The following is a 23,262-nucleotide window of genomic DNA, read 5'->3' on the forward strand; positions in this document are numbered from 1 at the left end:
GAATTTGGTGTCTCTCAAATGCAAGAAATACTATGCACTGGAGAGAAATTTAGAGCTGTGGGATCAGTCCTGTTCATACGCAGCATCTGGAAAATGTATGGTAGATTTCAGAAAATAATGAAATAATACCTATATTTAGCTTGTACGGTCAATTAGTAAAATGATACTCTTGGCACAATGCCAGGAGAATTTGGCATAGGAAATTGGTGGCATAGGATATCCTAAGACTAAGGAAAAAACCATTAATGCAAAGCTACTTTCTTCGTTACGGCTCTTGGTTTGCAGAAGAGAATCCGCGTGTGTACCACTGTTACTTTTTAAGCATTACATTTACGCTGAGTAATGGAGGGATAATGAAATTTTAAGCAGCACCTGTATCTAAAGCTCAAACACTTCTACTAACAAACTGTTAAAAGCTATTTATAGAAGTCATTTCAGCAATAACCAAAATGCAGCAATCTCTGGGTGGAGCACTTGAACTTCAGAGCACTTCACAGCTACACTGACATTACAGCTTAGCATGCAGATAAAGTTGCTTCCCTTTTCAAATAATACCTGTCATTTGTCAGAACAGTTAGGGTCGTGGTTACTATTACTGGTTTTATATGAAAAATGTTTGGAGATAGTTAAGTAAAACAAGATAAAACTCTCGGAATAGGTTTTCGTACAAAGTTGCGTAAATTTGAAAAAAAAGCTTACTTCTGCTTCTTGATGTCAGAGAATGATCAGGAAAACTGCTGTTGAAAACAACTTATACCTAAAATACTTCATGATGTTCTACATCACTGATAACTCCTGCTAGGATGAGGTCAGAAATTCCATGCTGTGTTTAATCCCAGGAGTTATTTTATACAATATTCTGTTGTTGCTGAAATAGAGTAACTTAATCTATGTCTGTCTTCCAGCACTAATGGCTTCTGTTGAAACAATTCATGCCTGAGATGTATGGACCTGACCTACGGAAATGTGAGAAGATATTGTACAGTATATTTTAAATCTATGAAATTCATAGTTCTGATGCTTTTGGCCACAGAGCATCATTTTATCACTTCCTGGAAAATGTTTATTCCAAGAGAGCTTTAAATGGCCCACATGTACACTCAACAACCTTCAGATTGTTCTCCTGATACCAGCTTGCTGCTATGATTTCTGTGCACATAAAAATAAAGGCTCTTTTCAATGTGCAGCCTACAGTCAGAACTTTGTTTTCCAGAATTAATGTTCTTTTAATTGCGGATCATATAAGTTTACTTTTTTGCTTCTTTTAGATGCATAACAGTTAATTTTACATATCACCACTAAACCCTGTTTTACACTTTTTAAACACTACAATTTATTGTTTTAATATTTTATTTGTAAAATTTTTATATATATATATGCATATAGATATATTTAAAATGTGCCATTTTTATTATTGCTTAGTAAAATATGTCCTGTTTCTGCTGTAATTACTTCTTGGTCAGGTTGCAAAGTCAGCAGTTACTGCCACACTTCTGTCAACAAATACATTAATGTTAGTGCTTACTTTTTCTTAAATAAAATGGAGTGTAGGTATTTTGAGGTACTGGGCTTTTCCTTTGGGTTAGGGTGTGTACAGCAATAAGCAGGTTTTCAATCCAGTGCTTAGTTTGTGTAAAAATGTAATTATGTTCATTGTGTATATACTATACAATGAGCACATATACAATGTAAGTATAAGAAGCCACTTACTGTTCAAATACGATTGTTCATATCTCATTTCTTTTATATCATATTAAATAAATGTTGATGTTCTTAAGGACTTCTATGGTTAGTATTTCTTCCAGCAAACAGATGTCATACAGTGTGTTCCACCTTTTGATGTGGGGAATGCAACGATTCTTATCTCATTGGCGGCATCACCTGTCAACCAGAGTAGCAGTGACAGACTCTTAAGAGATTCCAGTCTTCCTCTATGGGAAAGAAAAAGGCTGCAACACACAACAAAAAGACAACATGAGACTGAGATGCAAGAAATACAGGTTCAGCTCCTGACTCTCCCAGACGTGTATCATGATGTTGGAATAATCACTTAGTCATTCTGTGTGCCTCCATTTCCTGCCTGTTTACTTGAGACGTAATAGCCTGTCTTGCTGGGGTGTGGTGAGCAGTAATTCAATATTTGGAAATGTTGAATGCCACATTCAGTAGGGTTAAGGAGAGATGTATGATGATTCATTGAGGCTTTGACATCTGCAAAGCATCTTCCAGAAAACGAAAGAAAACCTGAAATCATTTGTCAAGTGTCATCACACTACAGATGTTGCTAGCTTCAGTTTTCCATCTTGCACAGCTGTCTGAATTTGCCTGAGACAAGAGGTTTAGAAAAGAATGATGAAAAATGCGAAGATATAAAAGGAAAGCTTTTGAGTCTAGGATGTAAAGCTAAGAAATCTTTTAAAGATTCCAGCAACTGCTGTGTGCTTCAATGCATGTGTGTGCCATAAGTGGTAAGGAAAGTTTCATAAGAATGCAACTGCCAGCTCTCGTTGTGCTTTTTTTATCATACAAATCATATCCTGTTTGAGTTAATCTTGATGTACTAGAGACTATATAATTCAGTGTTTTCCAAAGAAGAATGCCTGAGATTGACACACAGTTTGAAATTAAATCCTCATTACCACCTTAAAAAGGAGGTTGTATTCATTGTACTCTTCTGCCACTCCCTGCTCTGCTGTCAGTTCTTCCTGGGGTTCTTTGCCACAAAGGACACAGTGTGCTGTCTACCTGTCATTTTGCCTTTTTCTCTGAAAAGTGAAGAACTAGGAGGCAGAATTTAGCAGCAGAGCTTGGAGGGTCATAGTGAAAGAAGTGGCTGAAAGAAAGAAGATGAATCATGATGTAGGCAGACAGTATCTAGCTGAAAGTTTGACCAAATAGCCTTTCCTCCTTTTTTGGAACAGTAGGCCCAGATTAGTGCATCCTTCCATCCAAAATGCAGAGCAAACAAGAGGAATGTGATTTTTATAGCTCAGCCAGCTGAGGTTTAAGTTCAGTGTCATCACTGAAACACCTGGGGCAAAACAAATACTACACACCCTGTTCTCTCCTTCTTATAGAGAGAGCTGTTCAGCTGTCAAGCTTTGCAATCTCTTCCTGACTTTGCTGCCAAAAAAAAAAAAAATGCAACCAATAAAGGAAAGAATGACTAAGTGGTTTTTGGACATTTATAGATCTTGTCTATGTTTAAAGCAGTTGTCAGTTTGGAATATCTGCACAGTATGTACAGTTTATACTGAAGTTGGGGAAGGGTGGGAGAATTTGCAAGTTTTTGCTGGTACAACTGTTGGCAAAGATGGCAAACGTAAATGGTGCAGGAATGTAGTACTGCTCACAGACCATAATTTCACTTCCTGTGGGCACTTGCAGCAAAAACTTGCAGCTTCATTGGGTGCTCTATTTTTGTCTCACTGAAAAGATTAATGGCTTTGTGTTATCACAGAGCATCTAATGTCTCTTGCCTCATCAGAATAACTCATCCCAGTGATCATACTCCTTCCAGATATATAGAAATATCAGAATACTGACAATATGATATTGTCAGCTTTCAAACATTTATTTTAAGTTTGTATCTGGGATATTTTTATATTTCTGATTGCTTTATTGGCTATTGCACTGACACTTGTATATAAACAACGTGCTTTTTTTCAAAAGCAAGAGTCCTTAGGAATAATGCAGCACATTCTCTACAGATGTTCATGCTTTTCGGAACCAATTACATCTATTTTTGTCTTTTGTTCACCGTTTGCATTGTTCCAAGACTACTAGAGAATGTGATTCTTTTCAGTCCCTTAATAAAGTGACGTTACTCAAAAAGTTGTAGTTGGTGTCTTGGCAGTTTTTGTATGTTGTGGACTGTCTCACAGAGAAAGAGCTCATAAATATTATTGGGGGGGAGAGTAATTGGTTAATATTTTCTTACAAATATCTGTCATAAAATTAATACAATAATGCCCTATTTTCAGAAAATCAGGGAAATTAAAACCAGTTTGCTTTTTATCTAAGTTACTTTTCTTGGACAGTCTGAGAAGGAATTACTACCCACCCTGTTGGATCCATGAGGTGTAGTAACCAGGAGTACATACGTGAGAGATGTTAATGGATTGATTACAGTGGTAGTAACAGATGTACTAAATTCTCTAGTGTTTGGATGGATGGGTTAGGTTATATCCTGGGGGTGTAAAGCAGCAGAGTGAAAGGTCTTTAATCAGTGGTGGTGCTGGATAGCTTTTACATCAAACTTGTAACTGTATTGTAACAATAAGGTAACTTCCTTCTTTTCTAATAAAAACATAAATAGTGCTCATTCAGATCTCAGAAATGGGTCACCATGCCTTTTCTTTTGTCCCTGTGATCCTGGATTCTGCTGTATTTATTTTATGAAGTTATTGTAGGGTAGTCTCATTTTATTTCAGTTTGAATTGTAGGTTAAAATGTTATTTTCCGTCTTTTAGAAAGTTGACATTTAAATGGCCTATGAGCAAATTGCCTATACCTGGCTTTAATACTATATGTGAAACAATTTAACTTTTTTAAGGGATGTACGCACATGAAGATAAAAAAGCAACATCTGGCCTCTATTTCTTCTAAAAAGCACTATATATACTTGCAGTTATATCCTTGGAGCTGCTTAGCTTGTCCATATGGGAACACTGAAGAAGCTGCTATGAAATAAAATAGAATATACTGGTGGCTGAAAGCAAATATCTGGCCCAAAATGAAGGCTAAAAGCAGCTGCTTTCTGAAGTCGACACGCACAACTTGTTACCCAGCTGTTCCAGATGTACCAATATTCAAATTTTACTTGTGGAGTTAAGTTTTTGGTAGTTTTTGGAGATGTTTCTCCATTCTGCCCTATGCCAAAGAAAACATTTTAAAGGTCTGCCTTAGACACTAGCTGCTGTTGTGAAACTGCAACTCTTAATTGTAGCTATGGGTAGGTAACATCACAATGGTTGCTAATTGGTTCATGTGCAGTCTTGCTATGGATGTGTTTAAAAACAGTGTTTAGACTGGGTTAGTCTCTGTTCAGGATAAAAGAAAAAGCTATAGGCAAATGGTGCTGTTTCCAGTGGACTGCTATAGAGTATAACGGGACAAAAACAGATGTGATCTCATTAACTTCTTTATTGCTGAAACCGAACCTAAAATAAGGAATTAATTTTTTGTCAAATTCTATCCAGATCCCTGTTCTATGGAACAGGAATACTTCAAAGAATTTCAGACTAAAAATGGAAACACCCTCTTCCTCTTTTGAAGGTGAAATCGGTGTAGTTTAAAAAGGAAAAAAAAATACAGACCCTGCAGGTTTAACTTTTTATGTAGAAGAAGCAAAATTTATCTCTGACCTAGAGATTTGGTTGCTGAAAACTTCCAAAAAATACCTGTTCCTCATCTTTCATCTGGTGGTTTTCATGAACTGCAGGGAATTGATTGCAGAACTCTGTTCTGCAGTTTTAAATGTACTCCTTCAGCCCAGTGTGTAAAATCTGCTTTTCTTGTACAGAAAAAATGCCTTATCCATACAACAGCTGTCCCTACAGAAACATAGGGACAACTGAATCCAGCTCACCAGTTTCTTGCTTGAAATTGCTAAAAAGTTCAGGTGGTTAGTATCTTGAAGACTCAAAACATTATCATGTGAGGTATCCAGTACTTCCAAGTAACTTGCATATGAATATCCCGTTTTCAGGCAATAGATCCTGTTTAGAAAAGATTTTTTCAAAGTACTAGTACCATTGCTAGAAATCAAATAGTTAGTAGGTACAAATATATAAGAATTTACTAGAAAAAAACTGTCATTAGTTGACGGAAGTACATTTCAAAGTGATTGCAAAAAAATAAATGTAAAATTCAGCAACTCAGCTCATAAGTCACCTTGTCACGATACGAATTTCTGTTCATTCTTGACAGTTATTTCATGTGTAGTCGACTGCCCTGTGTATTGTGCAACTTCATTCTTGGTAAAATCCTAAGTCAGTAAGAAAAAGGAGGCTGTTTCAGATGTTTTAGCTTTAAAGATAAATTATTGTTTTTTAATATTTTCATGCTTATCTACCTGTTTTAGAAAGAGCCATTAGTGGCTATTGTATTTTCTCATTTTAAGTGCTGTAATGGTCATATATAGATGGGAAGGAGAAAAAAAAAAAAAATCTGAACTTTCCAATTAACTTTTTCTGGTGTTTGTGACTTTTGATATTTCATGTTTGATTTCTTGCCTGGAGGCTGTCCCAGAGACTTTACACATACAGGTACTGGTACTGCACTAAAGCAAACTTGTGTATTAGTGGGGACTAGCTAAAGTTGTCATTTCTTGAGCTAGGAAATTGCTTGGAAACCTGGAACTGTTTGATCTAAAAGCACCTTTAAAAAAATAAAAATAAAAAAAATGTCTGTTTGCTTAGCCTGTATCAACACTATTATTTTGTAACTATTGTTTCTAGCGCATTATGCTGCAAACAGTAAGTGTTGTAATAAAGACAAAATGTCTGGGTTACATATGAGATACTGATCGTTATTTACAAGATAGAAGTTAATAGAGAATCAGCCTCTCAACCATTTAGCGCACAGTGTTAGAGAAGAGGAATTGGTTAATATTCAAATTACAACATTGGGAAAATTATACTCGTATATATAATTTGGAACTTTTGGCATATCGGGGGATAACGACTTTTTTGCAGCAAACTGACTTTCTAGTCAGTTAATCAGATGGCCGCCTCCAACAAGAGTAGGGGTATATGCTGTTGGTTTTAAAGGTGCCCAGCAAGCTGGGTTTTTGCTTAGAAAAGTGTTGCTAACAATCACTATTACTACAGTAAGAGACTTTCCCTCTTTTCCCTCCCACACCGTCTTCCCTTTTTCTTGCAGTTTTCAGTAGGGACAGCATCACTGGCTTGTGCCATAAAATTGGTATGACTACCTGCTGGCTTTGACACTGAAGTGGTCACCGTGAGCTCATATCCAGTACCTGTGATGGGGAGCGAAGCTGTGCCGCCAGGGGAAGCAGGGGCAGGAGAGCAATGCCCACCGTCAGCCTGAGGTGGAGGGCACACCTGGAAGGACCCCGCAGGACAAGCTTAGCCCAGCTGCTGCTGCTGCTGCTTGCCTCTTTTCACTCTCTGCTCCAGCTTTTGTCCTCATGGCGTGGTTGCCATTGTATGGAAGTTTTAAGGGATGAAAGCAAATGATTGGTGATGGGTGACATGATAGCACTTTAAATGGGAATGCAGATTGGTTCCAATAGTAAGCAATATAGTAACCCCAACAAAGGCAGTGGAGGGTGCTCAATAGGCTTAGAAAGATTGCCACAAGCAGAAATGAGTGACAAAAGAAACTGCGACACACGAATACATGTGCTGAAAAGAGCTCTGATGCTAAAAACGTCCAGAACTGTCACGAGTCTTGTGTGCTGGGAAACTGAGTGACTTGCAAGCTGTCCAGACACAGCACAGAGAGCAGCGGACCTGCCACCCTGGTGACATTGGGTGTCCCCATCCCTTCGGGATCCTTTCTGGGAATCTGAGTGCGGAGCACGCACAGGAAATCTGGGATTACAAACTTGTCTGAACTTTTCACTGCCAGACATTAACATGCGTACACGGCAGCCCGTATGTAAATGATGTTATCTGAGCTGTTTTATGCATGTGTTTCCAGGATAAGAAAGGAGATTATTTCATTGTGTGAACTAATTACCTGTGAAGAAAAAATTAGAGCCTTTTTAATGGTAATGCCACGCTGTATTTTTATTAACCTCCATACTCAGTGATCCAGTGTTGTATGTTTATTGTGTATTTTCAAATATTAAGGGCTTGATATTTTAAACTACATGAAAGAAGTTCCCAATGTGACTCTGCATAAACAGGTTTCTCTGCAGGGCTGTAGCCACATCTCAGAGCCTTTTCTTTTGCCCTATAAAATAGGGTTGCTTTACCAACCATAAGATGAAGTGGCTTTTAAATGTTACGGTATTGCTGTTTTATCATACACAGCAACCATTAAGAAGTGGACAGTCATATTAAACTGGAACTACAGAACTACTGCAAAACAGAAAATATGTTCTCGTCTGAATCTGGAGTCTCATACAATCAAGGCAACAGAGTTCGTGTTCATACAGCAGACCTGAGCCCTAAGGGGAGCGGCCCCTTGGTTTCAGGTGGACAGCTTGTATGATTAAAAGTTAAATATACACATACTGCAGACATTATGACAGGAGATCTTTTGTGCAAGAGCCCAACCTCTTGTGGTTACTGCATCTCAGTCAAAATTCAGTGTGTTGCTCATTAATACTATAATTAGGTAAGGGAGGAGGGGAGTAACTCAAATATTTCATGTTTTAATATATGCATACCTTTTAAACCAATATTTATTTTATCATAGTTTGTTAAGCATGATATAAACTGTGTTGTTTAGATTTACATATATATTACACTACAGAGCTTAAGTTGATAATAATAAGTTGTATGTACTGGAATGTGCATGCAATATGCCAAAGCAAGTTACTGCAGTCGACTGCAGGTGATGGACTGAGATCACCCAGAGCAATAAAAGAAACTCTCCAGATCTGACTGTATTAGTATGAAAAAGATCTCCAAGATGTGCAAATATAACAAAATTGAAAGATGAGTGTTTTGTGGCTGTTGGTCTGGCACTGAATCCACATGAAACCACATGAAAATAAATTGTGTGGGGGGGTTCCTCTGTAAAGTCCCATTTTAAACTGGCTGCTTTGCTGCCTCTTTACATGCAACTTGTGGCTGTGAGAGAAATTGGAAAGTGAATATGGCTGAGGAACATTTGTGTAAGATCAGGAAGTGGGGGCTCAAAGTAGCAAGGAGCAGAGAAACCGTGACTTGAAGTGGGGACAAAAGGATTTTCCTTGGAAGAAACAAGGCAGAAGTAGGTCATGGCTCTCTACAGAGCTGATACTGTAACACCTTTCAGTGCCTGAGTTACACTTATTATAGAATATATGCCTCTTCATTGTGCCTCTCACACACTAGCACAACCTAAATCAAATAGTTTTCTCAACTTGTCATTCCCAGTTTTATGTGAAAGACATGTCTGTAGACATGAATTGTCGTAAGATGCACTACATTTAAAATTAGATCTTTTTCACCTTGCTCTGAAGTGTGTTATAGTAAAAAATGACTCCTGTGTTCTCCAGGCTTTAAATAACTGAATCTACTTTTCACCAAGCTGAAACAAGTACTTAGCATTGCCAAACCCATCTAGAAATTCAAGTCTGAAGATAATGGTTCTGATAAATTATCTAGTTAAATGTAATGTAAAGCAAAACCACTGGCATTTGTCCTGATACTCCAAGCAAGAAGCAGATTGCTAAGAATTTATAGTGCCACATTTTTGTACCTTATCTTAAGTAGTATAGTAGGTTGTTTGGAGGCACTGAACTGCCTAGGAAAAGTAGTGCTGGAGGGTATTTGCTTCTTGAATACAATTTGAATGTGTCAATAGGCAAAAATTATTAAGCACACAATGAACGTTCATCTCTGAAACAATATTTTTTTAAAGATTCAATAGCATCAAGCATTATGTGATTAAAAACTTGTAGCAGGCACTCCATGTATAAGTATACGTATCACAACAGCTTTCAGTGGAAGGCTTCAGAGACAGACTGCTAGAGCTCAGAGAAATCCTGTGAAAAAGAGTCTGTTTTGCCCATCCTAACCATGCTTAAATTGCTGCAGTACAGAATAATAAAATGGTTTGTGAAGTCCTATATAATCTACTGCTTTGGTGAGTCTGTGAGCAACTGAGCTGGGAACAGACTTCAGGAGAGGGAATCGCTGCTTTGCCTATTAGAAGACACGTAGCACATCTGCAGGGCAGGTCATTGGGGCATTAAGCTAATTTAGGCTTTAGGTCTCCTGATTCTGCAGCATGTTCCAAGCTTCCTGAGAGAGGGACCCGCTGAACTATTTAAATTCTGAATTACGGGAGGGTCACGGTACAACTTAGGGTCTCCCCTGTGATACATATTGAGTCCCCACCTGCTCGCAGCCATTCACCATAAGCCAACAATATCAGGATTTGCTATGTGTTTCTCAAAACTCCTCAGTTCCCCAGCTCTTGGGCTTTTTGACATTCTGGCCCAACTGAGGTCAATGGGAATTTTGCAATCAGTCCCAGGGAGGCCGGATTTTAGACATGGCTTGTAGGATTCATCTGAGAGCACACATTTCTGATATTTAAATTAGGGTGCTAGTTCCAAGATGGGAGGTGTCAAAGCTAAATTTCTGTTCCTTTAGTGATAATCAGCATGGGCATAATGCAAGTTTCCAAATGTTCATGATTATATTTCCTAGTGCTTCAAATAAACAGTATTGGAACTCAATCAACCTGTGCAGAGTCAAAAAAGCTTTACTTTGTCCTTTCCTGTCTACATCATGAGGACCTCAGCCATGCAGCAATCATTTTCAGTCACTGGTAAAATAAAAGGTTCACTGTGAATGGAATAGTCTCACAGGTCCCCAAAAATTGGTGCCTGTGGCAATTACCCAGCAGGGTTCCTAACAGCAGCATGAGAGACATTTCATTTACATGCAATGGAATTGCCAGAATTGACCAGATAGGATCCCACTGTTGTCAGAGTATGACCCCAAGCAGCTGACAGTGCCACAGAAATCCTCTCAGACTCTTTCCCCAAGGCTGCCATGCAAACATCACAGTGTAAGGCACACTGGCCTGTAACACCTGAGGTAACTGGCGTGACAGTTGTTACACTGACGGCCTTGGACCGCAGAATGTGCTGGTCCTTGGATAGGTTTTCTGCAGGTTACTGCTGCTGTCTCCAAGGCATTTTTGTTGCCAGGAAGGGGCAACAGGGAATACAGGAAGGCTAGGTGCTGCCCTGTTAAACAAGATAGGTTAATTCAAGAGAAGGGGCATGGGTACTGAAGGGGAAGAGGTGTGCAGGAGAATTCCAGTTTTTAATAGATTGCAAGTATTTTCCAGCTTCAAAAGGCAAGAGTGGGGAAGTTTGCAAAGTCAAACCAGGGGTATTTGACAAGCAGGCACTCCCCTGGCTCTGTTGTCAGCATTGCAGACAGGCAATGCGGTTCCTTTGGCACAGAATCGCTGTAGTGAGCTGATGAAGGTCTTTTCAATCCCTGGGCTTCCCAGTGCTGTCATGACAACAGCTACTTTCTCGGGCCTGCTGAAACCCCTTTTCACATGCAGTGAATGCCATGCACGGAAAAGTAGGTTGTTCTCATCAATCTCCCTCTCTCTCTGAGATTTGTTTGATTGAGAGTAGGGAGGGACACTGTACTTCTGTGGACTTGGCTAATTTTCCATGAACATGACAGAGAGATCATTGATCTTACAGGAGAGGTTTGAAGAGTTATGAATTGGAAGCATAACCCTGATAGCTCAGAAGAGAAATACACTAGCTATAATAAATAATTGTCCTTGGTAGCAAATAACAATAAAATTATATTGTAATTGTTACATTAGTTTCAATGACTTTGAGCATGATGTCTGCTGTTCAGTGAATACTGTAGTAATGGAAAAGCTAGTTTTTGGATGTAGATCTGAACTTTTCTGAAATTCAGGTACTCAATTGCTTATGCTCAAGCCTACCAAATAATAGCTTCTATTTATATACACTAATGTTGTCTGTCTCCAGCTGTTTGACAAACATTCCATGACTTTATTTTTTCTTGTAACATTAGCAGAGTAGGGGGGAGAGAAGAGGACTAGTCCAGCTGTTAAGGCTTTGGGAAATCTAGAGTTTGACACCCTGATCCATGGCAGCATCTTGCCTGAGGCTGACCAGCCTTTGTGATAAATGCCCCTCTTAAGGATAACTGCTCCACCTTAACTGTCTAGCATGCCAAGATCTGGCAATCATGAAACATATGTATTCTCAGTTGCTGGTTACTTTTAATCTCACAGAATTTAGCAGGACCCTAAATTTGTTATACGTGCTGTCACGGGAATTCTGAATTCACTTATTAGTCTCTCGGGCTGCATCTAACCCTACCTGCAGGGGCTCACTACTTGGTTTCTGTCATGAACTGAGGTTCAGCCTCTATAGCTGCTAACTGGGCCTCCCTTCTGCTCTTCAGAAATCCCAGTGCAAGGGATGACTGCTGTGAACATGGTTTTCAACCCCATGGGGACATGGGACAAAGCCAGGATATATGGTTATGTCTGGGAACACAGAAAAATATTTACTGGTTTTGCAGATTTGATGATGGCTGTGTCTTTGTGTAACTTTGGGATAGTATCTCACTTATAGAGAATCACAGAATAGTTGAGGCAGGAAATCACCTCTAGGGATCATCCAGTCCAAACGCCCTGCTCAAAGCAGTATCAGCTAGAACAGGTTGCCCAAGACCATGTCCAGAAGTGTTTTGGCTATCTTCAGGAAGGGAGACTCCAAAACCCCTCTGGGCAATCTCTTCTGTGCTTGACAACACTCGCAGTGAGAGAAGTTTTTTCTTATGTTTGAATACAATTTTCTGTATTTCAGTTTGTGCCATTGCCTCTTGCCCATCACCACTGAGAAGAGTCTGGCTCTGTCTTCTTTACTTTCCTCATCAGGTATTTATACATCTTGATAAGATCCCCCTCAGCCTTCACTTCTTGGGCTGAAAAGTCCCAGCTCTCTCAGCCTCTCCTCATCTGACAGATGCTCCAGTCCCTTAAGCATCTCCAGAGCCCCTCGTCTGGCCCACTGCAGTGTGTTCTGGGAAGCCCAGAACTGTGGTCGGAAGGACACGTGTTCATAAGAGTTTGGTCTTGAAGAATCATGAGATTCTTTCAAGAAAATAAAAGAAGAAAAAAAAAAAAAAAAGAGGAAAAACACTATAACTAGATTTCTGCAAGGGAATTTTCATTTAAATTTTGTAAATTATGAATGTAAAAAAAAATAAGATTGGTCTATGAAAAACATGTATTGTAGATAAGACCACAAACTGAAGAATGGTAGTTTAAAGTAATCCTAGAAGAACATGGAAAAGCTGCTGTATATTTGTAATCCTTCCAAGCTGTGATTTGTATTTAATTAGCATTCAATTCATTATTCATTTCTGTTTGGTTGTAATGGTTACACACCGGTTTTGCAATATGCAAGATCTTGATTATTTTTCTGGTTTTGAAAACAATCTCCATGTGTGCAAAGAAAGGCTCGCTCTTGACATCACATCTACATTTTTAGAAGAAAAAAAAAAATGCTGTTATTTACTGGCCAGCGTGCTTGGGCAGAATCATCCCCTCTGTTGCAACAACCTACCCCTGCTTTTGCTGTAATGATCTGTAGTAACCGACCTACAGAAAATAAATGGACATAGTGGTGGCAACCCTGTATTTGTGGTTGGGTGTACACCTTCATTTAATGCTGAAACCCAGCTCTGTTTTGCATAAGAATGTAGAAAACATGCATTCCCCAAATTAACAGCATGTAAAGACTCTTTAATCTGGAAGCAAATATGTTAATTATCTCTGGTTAAAACTAATCTACATTGCAGCCTTTAAGAATGGTGATTCTTCTGAGATGCAAGAATTTTGGCTGCCTTTTATTGAAAAAGAAAAAAACATCAAGTAAAAAATGTACACAAGGAGGTATAGGGTACTTTGGGAGGATAAAAAAATGTCTCTGATAATTTATGCAAACATTATTTGAACATAATGCAAAAATATTGACAATAGTCATGACAAAAAAAATAATCTCTATTTTCTGTTAAAGTATTGCATATATATATATTTAATCTCTTCTATGATGTATTTTATTAGCTATGTAAATTTTGCAATGTGGAAAACTTTCTGAATAGTTTCAAAGGAAAGCAAAATACATTTTTAGCAAATACTTAAGCAAGTCCCTGGAACTCACAAAAATTTAGAGACAGGGTGACAGGATTAATACTCAGTTAGGTATACCAGTATAGAAGTATTGCAAGTTACTCTTCCTTTTAAAGCAAATTCTGAGCTGGTTCTCAATTCTAACTACGAGTTTACCTTACCCAAATAGAATCTATTGAAATGCTGTGCTTATGTTTCAGTTTTTGCAACAAGCTGTAACAGACATAAATGAACCATATTATGAGGCCTTCTAATTCCTTGAACCCAAAGTTTTAAAATCTTTCAGTTATAAGAAATATTCCTGCTTTCTGGTTTTGCTTCTTGTTTTCTTTCAGTATCATGTGACAGCAAATTTAATGTCAGTTAGCATGTATTTTAAAGAAGTTTTATTAATTTGTAAAATATTTGATTCCTTTCAATTGTATCAGCATACCTATAGAACTTGGGCTTCCTCTTACAGTTTGTGCTTATACACAGCTTAACACACAGATGCTCTGATCTTGCAAGTTGTTACAATAATACAAATGCAAATATACTTAAAGTTAAAATGTGCATTTGGATACATTCCATCCCTGAACAAACTGTTGGTTCTTTGTGTAGCCTTATTTTAATGTACACAGTTTCATTCAACTGAGCTGTCTGGAGTTTTCTGAAGTTTCCTGACTCAACATCCACAGAATGACTTTTTTTTTTTTTTTTTTCCTTCTATTACCACTAAACTCAGTTCCTTGGTCTAGCTCATGGCATGAATTTCACATGCAGCTGTGCTGGCAGAACAGAAGGGGCAGTGTGTCACCACGACAGCTGCAACAAAACAGGGGCAGGGAAGAGAGGGAAGAGGGACCCTAGCAATACCTAGAATCCAAATTCTAGATATTCAGTTGCCAAAAAATGTTGTGCAACACCAGTGTACATCCCCAGAGAGGGTTCACAGCCCACTAGGAACAAAAGAGGGCCTCCGGCCCAACATGCATTTCTGGCTGCCTTCCTTAGACTGAACCAACCTAAACAGGGCTTGAATTTTCCTATGGTCATGTCCATGGTTTCAAGCAAACAATATGGGGAAAGATTAAAGGCAGCTTTAAAAAGAAAAGAGTGTGGAAGCTGAGTTTAAAGGGAGAATTAACTGGGTGCTGCAGGAGAGGGTGGGGTCAGGATTGCAGAATGAGGCAGTTTCAGCTTGGTCTGAAGGGAAGGGTGAGAAATGAGGGCTGGATGCTTATTTGAAGCAGTGGTAGGTTGCAGCCTCTTCCTCCAGACCTTGAATTTGTATGAAGCAGGGTGGGGCAGAAAGAAGGGAAGAGTGCAGTTTCCAGAAGCTGCTGAGCAGGCAGAATATTGTGAGCAAGGTGAGTCATGAGGTGCACGCAGCAGGAATTTCCTGCAGTGTTTAAGACACGCATGTAGAGGCAGGAGCAGAAGAGAGCTCAGTGACCAAATGCCGCCTTCTACAGAATTTCCCGTGGCATCTTAACAGGTGCATATAATTTTTCTTGTATCTTGGGCCTATGGTAATTTTTTTTCCCTCTCCTTGAAGACCTTTCTCACTATTTTGAAGTGGTTTGCTTTTCTTGCATCCCATATCATAGTATTATGATGCTGATCAACATTAGGAAAAAAAGCTCAAAAAACCTACACTATGTGGACCAAATCTGATGATGATCTCATCTAACTGTCCTTTAAAAAGAATGGCAGAATTGTTGTGACTCAAGAAAAGAAGAAACTACTTTGGAGTGTGCTCATTATTGATTCTGATGTCAGTGTGAATTCCCTGCACTCATGTGATCCTGAGGTAAGAGAATAAAAAGTACACTCTTCATCTGCCTGCTCTGCTGTGTCTGCAAAGCAATATGAGTCTCTTCCAGAGGTTTGTGTAGGCTGTTTTTTCTTGTACTAGTGGAGAATGATTCTACTTCAACTCTTTGACCATGAACAAAGTTTTGCTAGCCTACTGATTTTTTTTTTCTGTTGTACCTTGTTTATAGGTACTTCCAAGTACCACAGATTATTATTTCTATTATTTCTATCTCAGCTTCAAAGTACTGTCCCTGTTGTAATGATCATACCAAGTTAGACTGAGCATACCAGAAGCCCTTTGCGTGAATGACAGAATAACATTCACACTTGAAGTGTAACTGGACATATAAGTTACTTTTTCTAAAGGATTTCCTAACAGGACATCTCCTGCTTTGATCTTTTATCAGACTATTCAAACACAATTAATTTTGACACTTTTTCAAGTTCTAGACTCACCTGTTCTCAGACCAACCTCTTCTTTCAAGTCAAGCCAGTGTATGAAAAAGTCAAAAACCTTGGAGAAAAAGGAGATTTGCCTTTACTAAGCTGGATAAATTGTTACAGAGGAATCTCACTAACAAGAGACTTAAGTCATCACTCCTCCTCGTGCTTGATTAAGACTTTATTATAGTGCTCGAGGACCAAGCCTGGACACAGAATTTTGTGGTTTTGAAAAACTGAGAGCAGGGCACCAAAGATCATCAAAGAGTCTTTGATGACTGACCTTTTCAGTGCTGATCTCTTGCTTAAATGCTAAGTGATTTCCATTAGGCAGGTTCGTACCATCCTTCCTATTCATTTGTGTCCCAAGGTTTCATTCCCTGACCCTCTTTGAATACACAAATTACCTAATGAGCTGGCGTCTCTACTGCTCTACTTAGGGAAGTGGAAAGTGGGCGGTCTGAATCACCCTGTCAGCTTTTGGTACAGGAACACAAGGAGCTGTGCGTGCACACATGACCTCATAAAAAGAAGCATACGGTGACAGGCTTGTGAGCACACGGTGAGATGGAGCTGGACAATGTATCTTAAGGTACACGGAGTTCTTTGAGATACATTTTTCCTTCTTCCCTTTTTGCTCATATTCTCAAGTTGTGAAAGCTGCCTTTTACCTAGCTCCATTTTATCTTTTTGGGTTCTCATGACCTGATACCTCTCCAATTCTGTTCCTCGCTACGGCTAGCACTCAGAGAACTCCAGCAGGGGTCAATGGCATAGAAATGACTTCAGTTACTGCTATCTGCTGACTGAATCAAAGGGTTTCATTTGTTTTTTAAACCTCGCTTTTTGTTTGATGAGATTAGTGAAAGTAACACCCACAGGAGTGCCACACCTTTACAAGCAAAGAAGGAAGTATAGAGCACTTTTTTTTTTTTTTTTGGGGGGGGGGGGTACTGAGAGGCAAAGAGGATGTAGAAGCTCAGGGTTTTGTTTGGTGACTATTTTGATAGGGTTAGAACAGTGATACATATACTACACAGATGAAACAGCATTGCAGTTTGTTTTATTTTTTTAAAAACATTCTCACCAATTCCACTTTTCTAGCTGAGGCTTGTTTCTAGAAAAAATCTGGAAAGCTAGCATGACTTTTTTACTGTTGTTGGTTTCATAAATGTGCGTATGCTTTTCTGCAGGTTAAAGATGTTATTCGTTTGTTTTTGAAAGATTAATTCAATATCATGTCCCTTTGCTCCAGCGCTGTAGTCCACCACTTTCAGTTTCACCACTGTGGCATTATATTCTGGTATTGCTACACTTTGTGTTGCTGATGTTGCTACCAACTACATATGTTGATGGGCTAGGAGCCATCCCCAATTAAGCTAATGCAGGTTTTAGGAGCACCCTTTCCAGATTTTAATCCTATGTGGTTAACTCTTCCTTGAATCTAAAATCTCTGTGGATATGCCAGGTATGCCTGCTATAACTTGAATCAGTGATATTCTTCCTATTACGCAGAATGAACAATGTTTTTCTGGAATGAGTTGTGGTTCTGTTTTGTCATTTGTTTTTAAATGAAACTACAACCACTTCGTGATTTTTTTCTTAAATGTAGCAAACTCTGTAAGAATTGGTTAAAAATTGACAAATCTATATGTGATATTTTAAATCCATGCAGAATACTGTTTTCTGCTTTCAATTATTTTCGTCATCCCTCCAAAAATGTCGAATTACCTAACTTCATCTCTGTGCTCAGCTTCTACCCACCTTCCTGTTTCACTGAAAATCCCCATCCCATAAACTTTTGCTAATCGCTTCCACGTGACAATTTATCAAATCCTCTCTTGATGTCTATGCAGACAAGACACTTGGAAAGAAGCAATGCCTGGCGTGACCTACCTTTAGCGAACTTTATCTCATTTTATATTTATATTAAAATGTCTTCATTTTTCACCTTTTTTTTTTTGATAGCCCTGTATAGGATTGGCAATCATTCTGTTCATCTATCACTTCTACACGTACGTAGCTATTTTTTCCTTCAGAGGGCACAATTCCCAACTCAACCAAGTTAACAACCTCCACCTCGGGTTTATGAGACAAAACCAAGCCCCCCCCCGCCCCCAGCTTTTAGCACGTTAAACTCTTTGGGTTTACTTCCACTTAAACGAAGTAATTTACGTTCTGCATTCACCTTCGGCCATGCCGCTTTGCCCCGGAGCCAAACGCTTCCTCGAAGCAAATGGAGGCTTAAGGCGGCGCCTGGCTCACCCTCCCCGCTCTCTCCCGGCTGCGCAGCGGGACCTTCTCGCTCCTTTTTGCCAGCGCCGCTGAAAAACCCTTTTTCTGCCTCCTTTGTGTCTCGGCCGGGCTCGCCTTTTGACGATTCCCCGGGACGATGCCACGGCCCGGCAGAAAGCCCCGTCCCCCCCTGCTGTCACCCCACGTCCCGTCAGCGCGGCGCCTCGCTCCTTCCCTCCCTCCCGCCGCCTCCCGCCGCCGCCCGCCGCCGCCCGCTCTCCTCAGCCTCCCCTCAGCCCAGAGCTCCCCGGCTCGAGACCCCAGCAGCCGGCCCGGGCACGCCCCATCCCACACGGGAGCCATTGGGACCGGCCGTTGGGACCGTTGGCTCGCCCCGCCCCGCCCGTTACCGCCCCCTTCCCCGCAGCCCCGCCCCGCGCGGCGCCGCCACCCCGCCCTGCGCCCGTTGTTTGTCCCCGGGCGCCTCCCGTAGCGCGTGCGGCGGTGGCGGCGCTGCGAGCCCTCCTCTTTGCAGCTTACGCCGCCGCCGCGCGATTGTGCGGGTGAGGAGGGCGCGGGGCGGGAGTTGGGGGGGGGGGAGAGAGAGAGAGAGGGAGAGGGAGTGGGAGTGAGGGAGCGAGAGCGCGCGGCCGCGCGCACGCCGGGCACGCGCGCCCGGGCCGCGCGCCCGGCCCCGCTCGGCTCTTAGCGACTGGCAGGCGCCATGGCGGCCGCTCGCAGCGACATGGCGGAGCCGGAGGGGCTGCTTCCCGGCCAGGCGGCGGCCGCCGAGGAGGAGGACGCGGCTGCCGCTGTCGCTGCGGCTGCCGCTGTCGCTGCTGCTGCCGCCGCCGCCGGCAGCTCCTCGTCGTCGCCTTCGTCCTTGTTGTCGTCGGTGGCGGCCGCCGCGGAGCCGGAGCCGCTGCTGGTGCTGAACGGCGAGGCGGAGAGCATGTCGGAGCCCAGCCCGGAGAGCGCCAGCCAGGCCGGGGACGGGGAGGACGAGGACGACGAGGAAGAGGAGGAGGAGGAGGAGGAAGAAGACGAGGAGGAGGAAGAGGAGGAGGAGGAAGGCGGCGAGGAGGAGGCGAGCAGCCTGGTGGGGAGCAGCAGCGGCAGCACGAGCAGCGGCTGCTGCAGCGACGAGACCCGCTCGCTCAGCCCCGGCGGCAGCAGCGAGGCCGACGCCAAGGAGGAGCCCAAGGGCCCCCGGGGCAGCCAGGAGTCCGGGCTGGGCCGCGGCGGCGGAGGCGGCGGCGGCGGCGGAGGCGGCGGGGGGAGCAGCTCCAGCTCCTCCAGCAGCAGCAGCAGCGTGTCCAGCGGCGGCGACGAGGGCTACGGCACCGGCACCGGCGGCGGCAGCAGCAGCTGCAGCGCCACGTCGGGCGGCCGGCGGGGCAGCCTGGAGATGTCGTCGGACGGCGAGCCCCTGAGCCGCATGGACTCGGAGGACAGGTCAGTGCGGGGCCCGCCCGCGCCGGGCCGGGCCGGGAGGCTGCCGGGCGCCATGTCCTGCGGGGCCTCCCCGCCTCGCAGCGCCGGCTGTGGGGGGGCCCTCTGCCCCGGGAGCGCCCGCCCGCAGCCCCGAGGGGTCCCCGGGGCGATGCTCCCCCCCTCCCCGAGCAGCCTCGGTGTTGTTTTTGGGAGCTGCTGTCGGGAGCCCCGCGGGTCGTGCCATGCGCCCGGACAGGCTGCCCTGGCACGGGGAGGGGGGAGATGTGCTGGGCACGAGTCCTGCCTCCTCTGGGCTCAAATGGGAGTGGGGATCCCTCCCGCCTAGGGCAAAATCCCGCTGCACCCAAAGGGAAAGGGACCGGCCTTTCAGCAGTAAGCACGCGTGGGTGATTAGCATGTGCTGGATTAAGCAGGGCTCAGTAATTTGAGGCTCAGATTCCTTTTTGGATGAATTCTGAATTCAGCAAATTTTAAAGGTTATTCCTTTACTTTTCACATGCTGAAGGTATGTGTCTTGTTCTGCCATGACTTCGGCTTGATTCTCATGGAAAGGCACAAGCAAATTCTCACACATGGCTGAGTTCTGCATTTCAGGGCTCGTTTAGCCCATGAAGTCGAGCATTTCAAGGAACACGACTTAGCTAGTGGCTTTCTTGGGTGCGTGTGATACGATTTATTTGGTAAACGGGAAACAGAGTGAAAAATGGGCGTGGGAGTAGAATTTTGTCGCTCCCTTCGCTAGTAAGTCCTTTCAAATACTTTAAGAAACTTCTATTTTTTTTTTCAGTTTAGCATTAAGAAAGTATCAGGTTTCATTGTAGAATGAGTGAGTTAGTACAAACAATTCTGTTACTTTTCTTGAGAAAGTTTCATTATTAATTGTGAAGAATTACATATTTTGGCCCAGACACGTACTTTAAATATGTTAGGTCAAATTCTGTGTGGCTATAGAAATACCCATGGTGCAGAAGTGTGACATCACTAGATCTAACCTCAAGGGATAAAAACAAACAAACAAAACCCGCATGAGTCAGTTCCCCAAAACTGTATAATTGCCTGAAAGCCATAAGAGAGGGAAAAAAAATGGTTCTTCTGGTTTCCACCTGACTTCTGAGGCTTCAGGGCTCACAGGCGTTACGTTTTCTTTCCTTCAAACTTGTGCAAGATAGGAAGGTGGTATTTTTTTTTTTTGAAAGCTGAGTTTTTTACTTGAAATCCCATAAGTATGGGAGTAGATTTCTGGAGAAACAAAAAGTATATAGTTGAATTTTAAGTTTTTTTTTTTTTTTTTTTTGATTTTCATCAAATTCAATGCTAATTTTGACCTTTTTTGAGTCTTGTCAATTTATAGGTTAAGGAAATAACAGAAATTAGTTGCGTGGATTTTCTGGCAGAACAACTGCATTACATTTTACTTGTACGCTCCAGACCTAGTATACATTTCTTTCTCTGTCATTGTTTTCATGCTTCTCTTGTTATAGTGGCACAATTAAATCTGTGTGCACTCCTTTCCAGTAGCATTGGTGCAAACTGAGCTGCCGAGTGAGACCCTTTGTGTTTAGTGGTTTAAGCAAGGGCTGCATTTTTGGTTTTAATCTTTGCGAAGTTTCATCTTGGAACTTCCACGCTGAAAACAGAGATGCTGAGAGGGAGTTTTGTAGTGTAGTTTCACAGCCTGCTTGTTGAGTTGGGTAGGAAAAGAGTGATGCTACCAAGAGTGCCATTTATTTCTGATGATTTAAAAAAAAAAAAAAAGAGAAAAATTGTTTTGAGTACACTCCTTGCTGCAGTGTGGGGTAGACTGCATTATTATTTTTGCTATGCATAGTCCAAGTCACTTGGCCTACTGATACAAATGATAGCTGCCCCTTAGCAGCTGCTGAGAGCATAATGCGCGTCTTTAAGATGGTCAGACAAGCAAAGTGTTGCAAAAGGTAGGAAATGCCCAGAAAACTGGGAACAGTTTGGATGTAGAGGTGGAGATGCAGGTTTATGATAACGTATTAAATTCCTTAAAGGCTTGACCGTTCATTGGTTTGGTCACCGCTAAATTAAAGTATAAATTCTGTAAGTACTGGAGGAGGATATTTTATCTGTGCAGTGATGTTTTATATGAATAATATATTGTACAGCAGTCTGTGATCTCTGCTGTCTACCTGTGTCCTGAATGAAGAATCTAACTTTTTGTCTCTGAAGTCCTAAGAAACTCGGTGCCATGTTGTCTCACAGACTGTGGTATAGCAAGATTACCCGAGGGAGGGAGGAGAGAGGGAGGTTGCACTAACACGCTTGAATTCACAGTCCCTAGGTTAAGCAAGAGGAAGGTGGCAGAAGAGTGTACTTGGTAAAGATTTGCCTGGTGTAGGCAGGTTTGCGAGCATTCAGATCATGCCCCTAGGCTTAGGATTTTTTTTCTTGTTTCCTCTTTAGAAAATTTGAATAAATAAGAGGGTGTGGTGAGAGCGCCTGAATTCCTTAAGTGATCAAATTCCCCTCTCTCTGTGTACAGCCTTTATCATTCTCTTTAATTATCAATGGATTGTCTGTTTAAATTTGTTTTAGTGGTATGAACTACAAAACAAACTACATCTAAAACTGAACAGGAAAGCTTGCATGTAATCAAGACGTAGCTACTGTTCAGCTACTTCTGATACTAATGTTTTTAGAGTATGTTGAGAGTCATTCTGCTAATAGAGAATAAATAATTTGGTGTGTTACTCTAGGAAATCTGTAAGCATTTGAAAAAAAAAGTACAAGAAACAAATGTGTTAAACATTGATGCCCTAAAACTTGGGGTGAATTTTAACTAGCTTTTCCCATATACATAGATGGACTTCATGTTGTGTTAAAGCAGATTTAACCCCCCCCCCCCCACACACACACACTCACACACTCCCCCTAAAAAAGCAAAACCCAAACTGATATCTAGGATAACCAGGTGGCATTTTCAGCTCAGTGGTATCAGTAGAGAGAGTTCAGTGCAATAATTCTGGAACGATTACAGATCAATGAGATACCAGGCCCAGGTTTTTCCTGGGAACCATGCCGTGTTCCCATTACTGTGCTAAAGTTTGCCTACTACTTTTGAGTGAGATCAGATCAGCCGTCTCACTAATAATGGGCTGCATTCAGGTCTAGTTATCCTCCAGATTTACAGTTAGGACTAAGGCTATTATTAGCATGTGAATGCTGGTAATTTTCTTTTGACTTTCTCCAACTTCAGACAAGTGCTGAAAGGATGGATATGTTTCTACACCGTCCTTTGGAGCAAGTAATCTTTCTACAGTGCTGAGAAACTTTTGCTATGTCTTTAAAAGCAAAAAATAATGATTCAGTTGATTATAAAAAAAAAAAAAAAAAGTAGCTGAGTTCATCACTGGGCTTCAAAGCTAGACCTAAGTGTATGCAGGGATTTGGGTTTAAATAGCTGATATGAATGCAGTGAAGGTGTGTCTGCAGCTCAGTTACTGCTGAACTACAATATTTACTTACAAA

The 23,262-nt window shown here is 41.7% G+C and overlaps 2 protein-coding genes and 1 long non-coding RNA gene across 25 annotated transcripts in view; 2 read left to right on the plus strand and 1 right to left on the minus strand.

The window, feature by feature from the left end:
* PLEKHA5 (pleckstrin homology domain containing A5) overlaps positions 1–3,827 on the plus strand; it is a 170,171-nt gene extending 166,344 nt beyond the window's left edge. For all 18 annotated transcript variants that reach the window (XM_040564080.1, XM_040564162.1, XM_040564125.1 and 15 more), the window contains one exon: positions 906–3,827. In XM_040564080.1, coding sequence (XP_040420014.1) covers positions 906–924 — 19 coding nt within the window. In that variant the 3' untranslated portion in view covers positions 925–3,827. The remainder of the gene's footprint in view (positions 1–905) is intronic.
* LOC121073383 lies at positions 1,786–18,557 on the minus strand. 3 transcript variants are annotated; one of them, XR_005821676.1, is made up of 5 exons: positions 18,266–18,557; positions 16,093–16,150; positions 6,986–7,070; positions 5,896–5,989; positions 1,786–1,949 (listed from the first exon to the last, which is right to left on the minus strand). It is a non-coding gene; the product is annotated as an uncharacterized LOC121073383 (long non-coding RNA). The 3 variants fall into 3 exon arrangements; XR_005821668.1 differs by lacking the exon at positions 1,786–1,949 and adding an exon at positions 2,067–5,720; XR_005821669.1 differs by lacking the exon at positions 1,786–1,949 and adding an exon at positions 2,067–5,720 and having other exon boundaries at positions 6,938–7,070.
* A 452-nt stretch (positions 18,558–19,009) lies between these two features.
* The window catches only part of AEBP2 (AE binding protein 2), a 55,886-nt gene continuing 51,633 nt past the window's right edge, over positions 19,010–23,262 (plus strand). For 2 of the 4 annotated variants that reach the window (XM_040564243.1, XM_040564254.1), the window contains exon 1: positions 19,013–19,767. In XM_040564243.1, the coding sequence (XP_040420177.1) occupies positions 19,037–19,767 (731 nt within the window). In that variant the 5' untranslated portion in view covers positions 19,013–19,036. Of the gene's footprint in view, positions 19,768–23,262 lie in introns of all 4 variants that reach the window. The other 2 variants (XM_040564261.1, XM_040564240.1) reach the window with 2 other exon arrangements.

This window comes from Cygnus olor, chromosome 1 (assembly GCF_009769625.2).
Source record: "Cygnus olor isolate bCygOlo1 chromosome 1, bCygOlo1.pri.v2, whole genome shotgun sequence".
NCBI lineage: Eukaryota > Metazoa > Chordata > Aves > Anseriformes > Anatidae > Cygnus > Cygnus olor.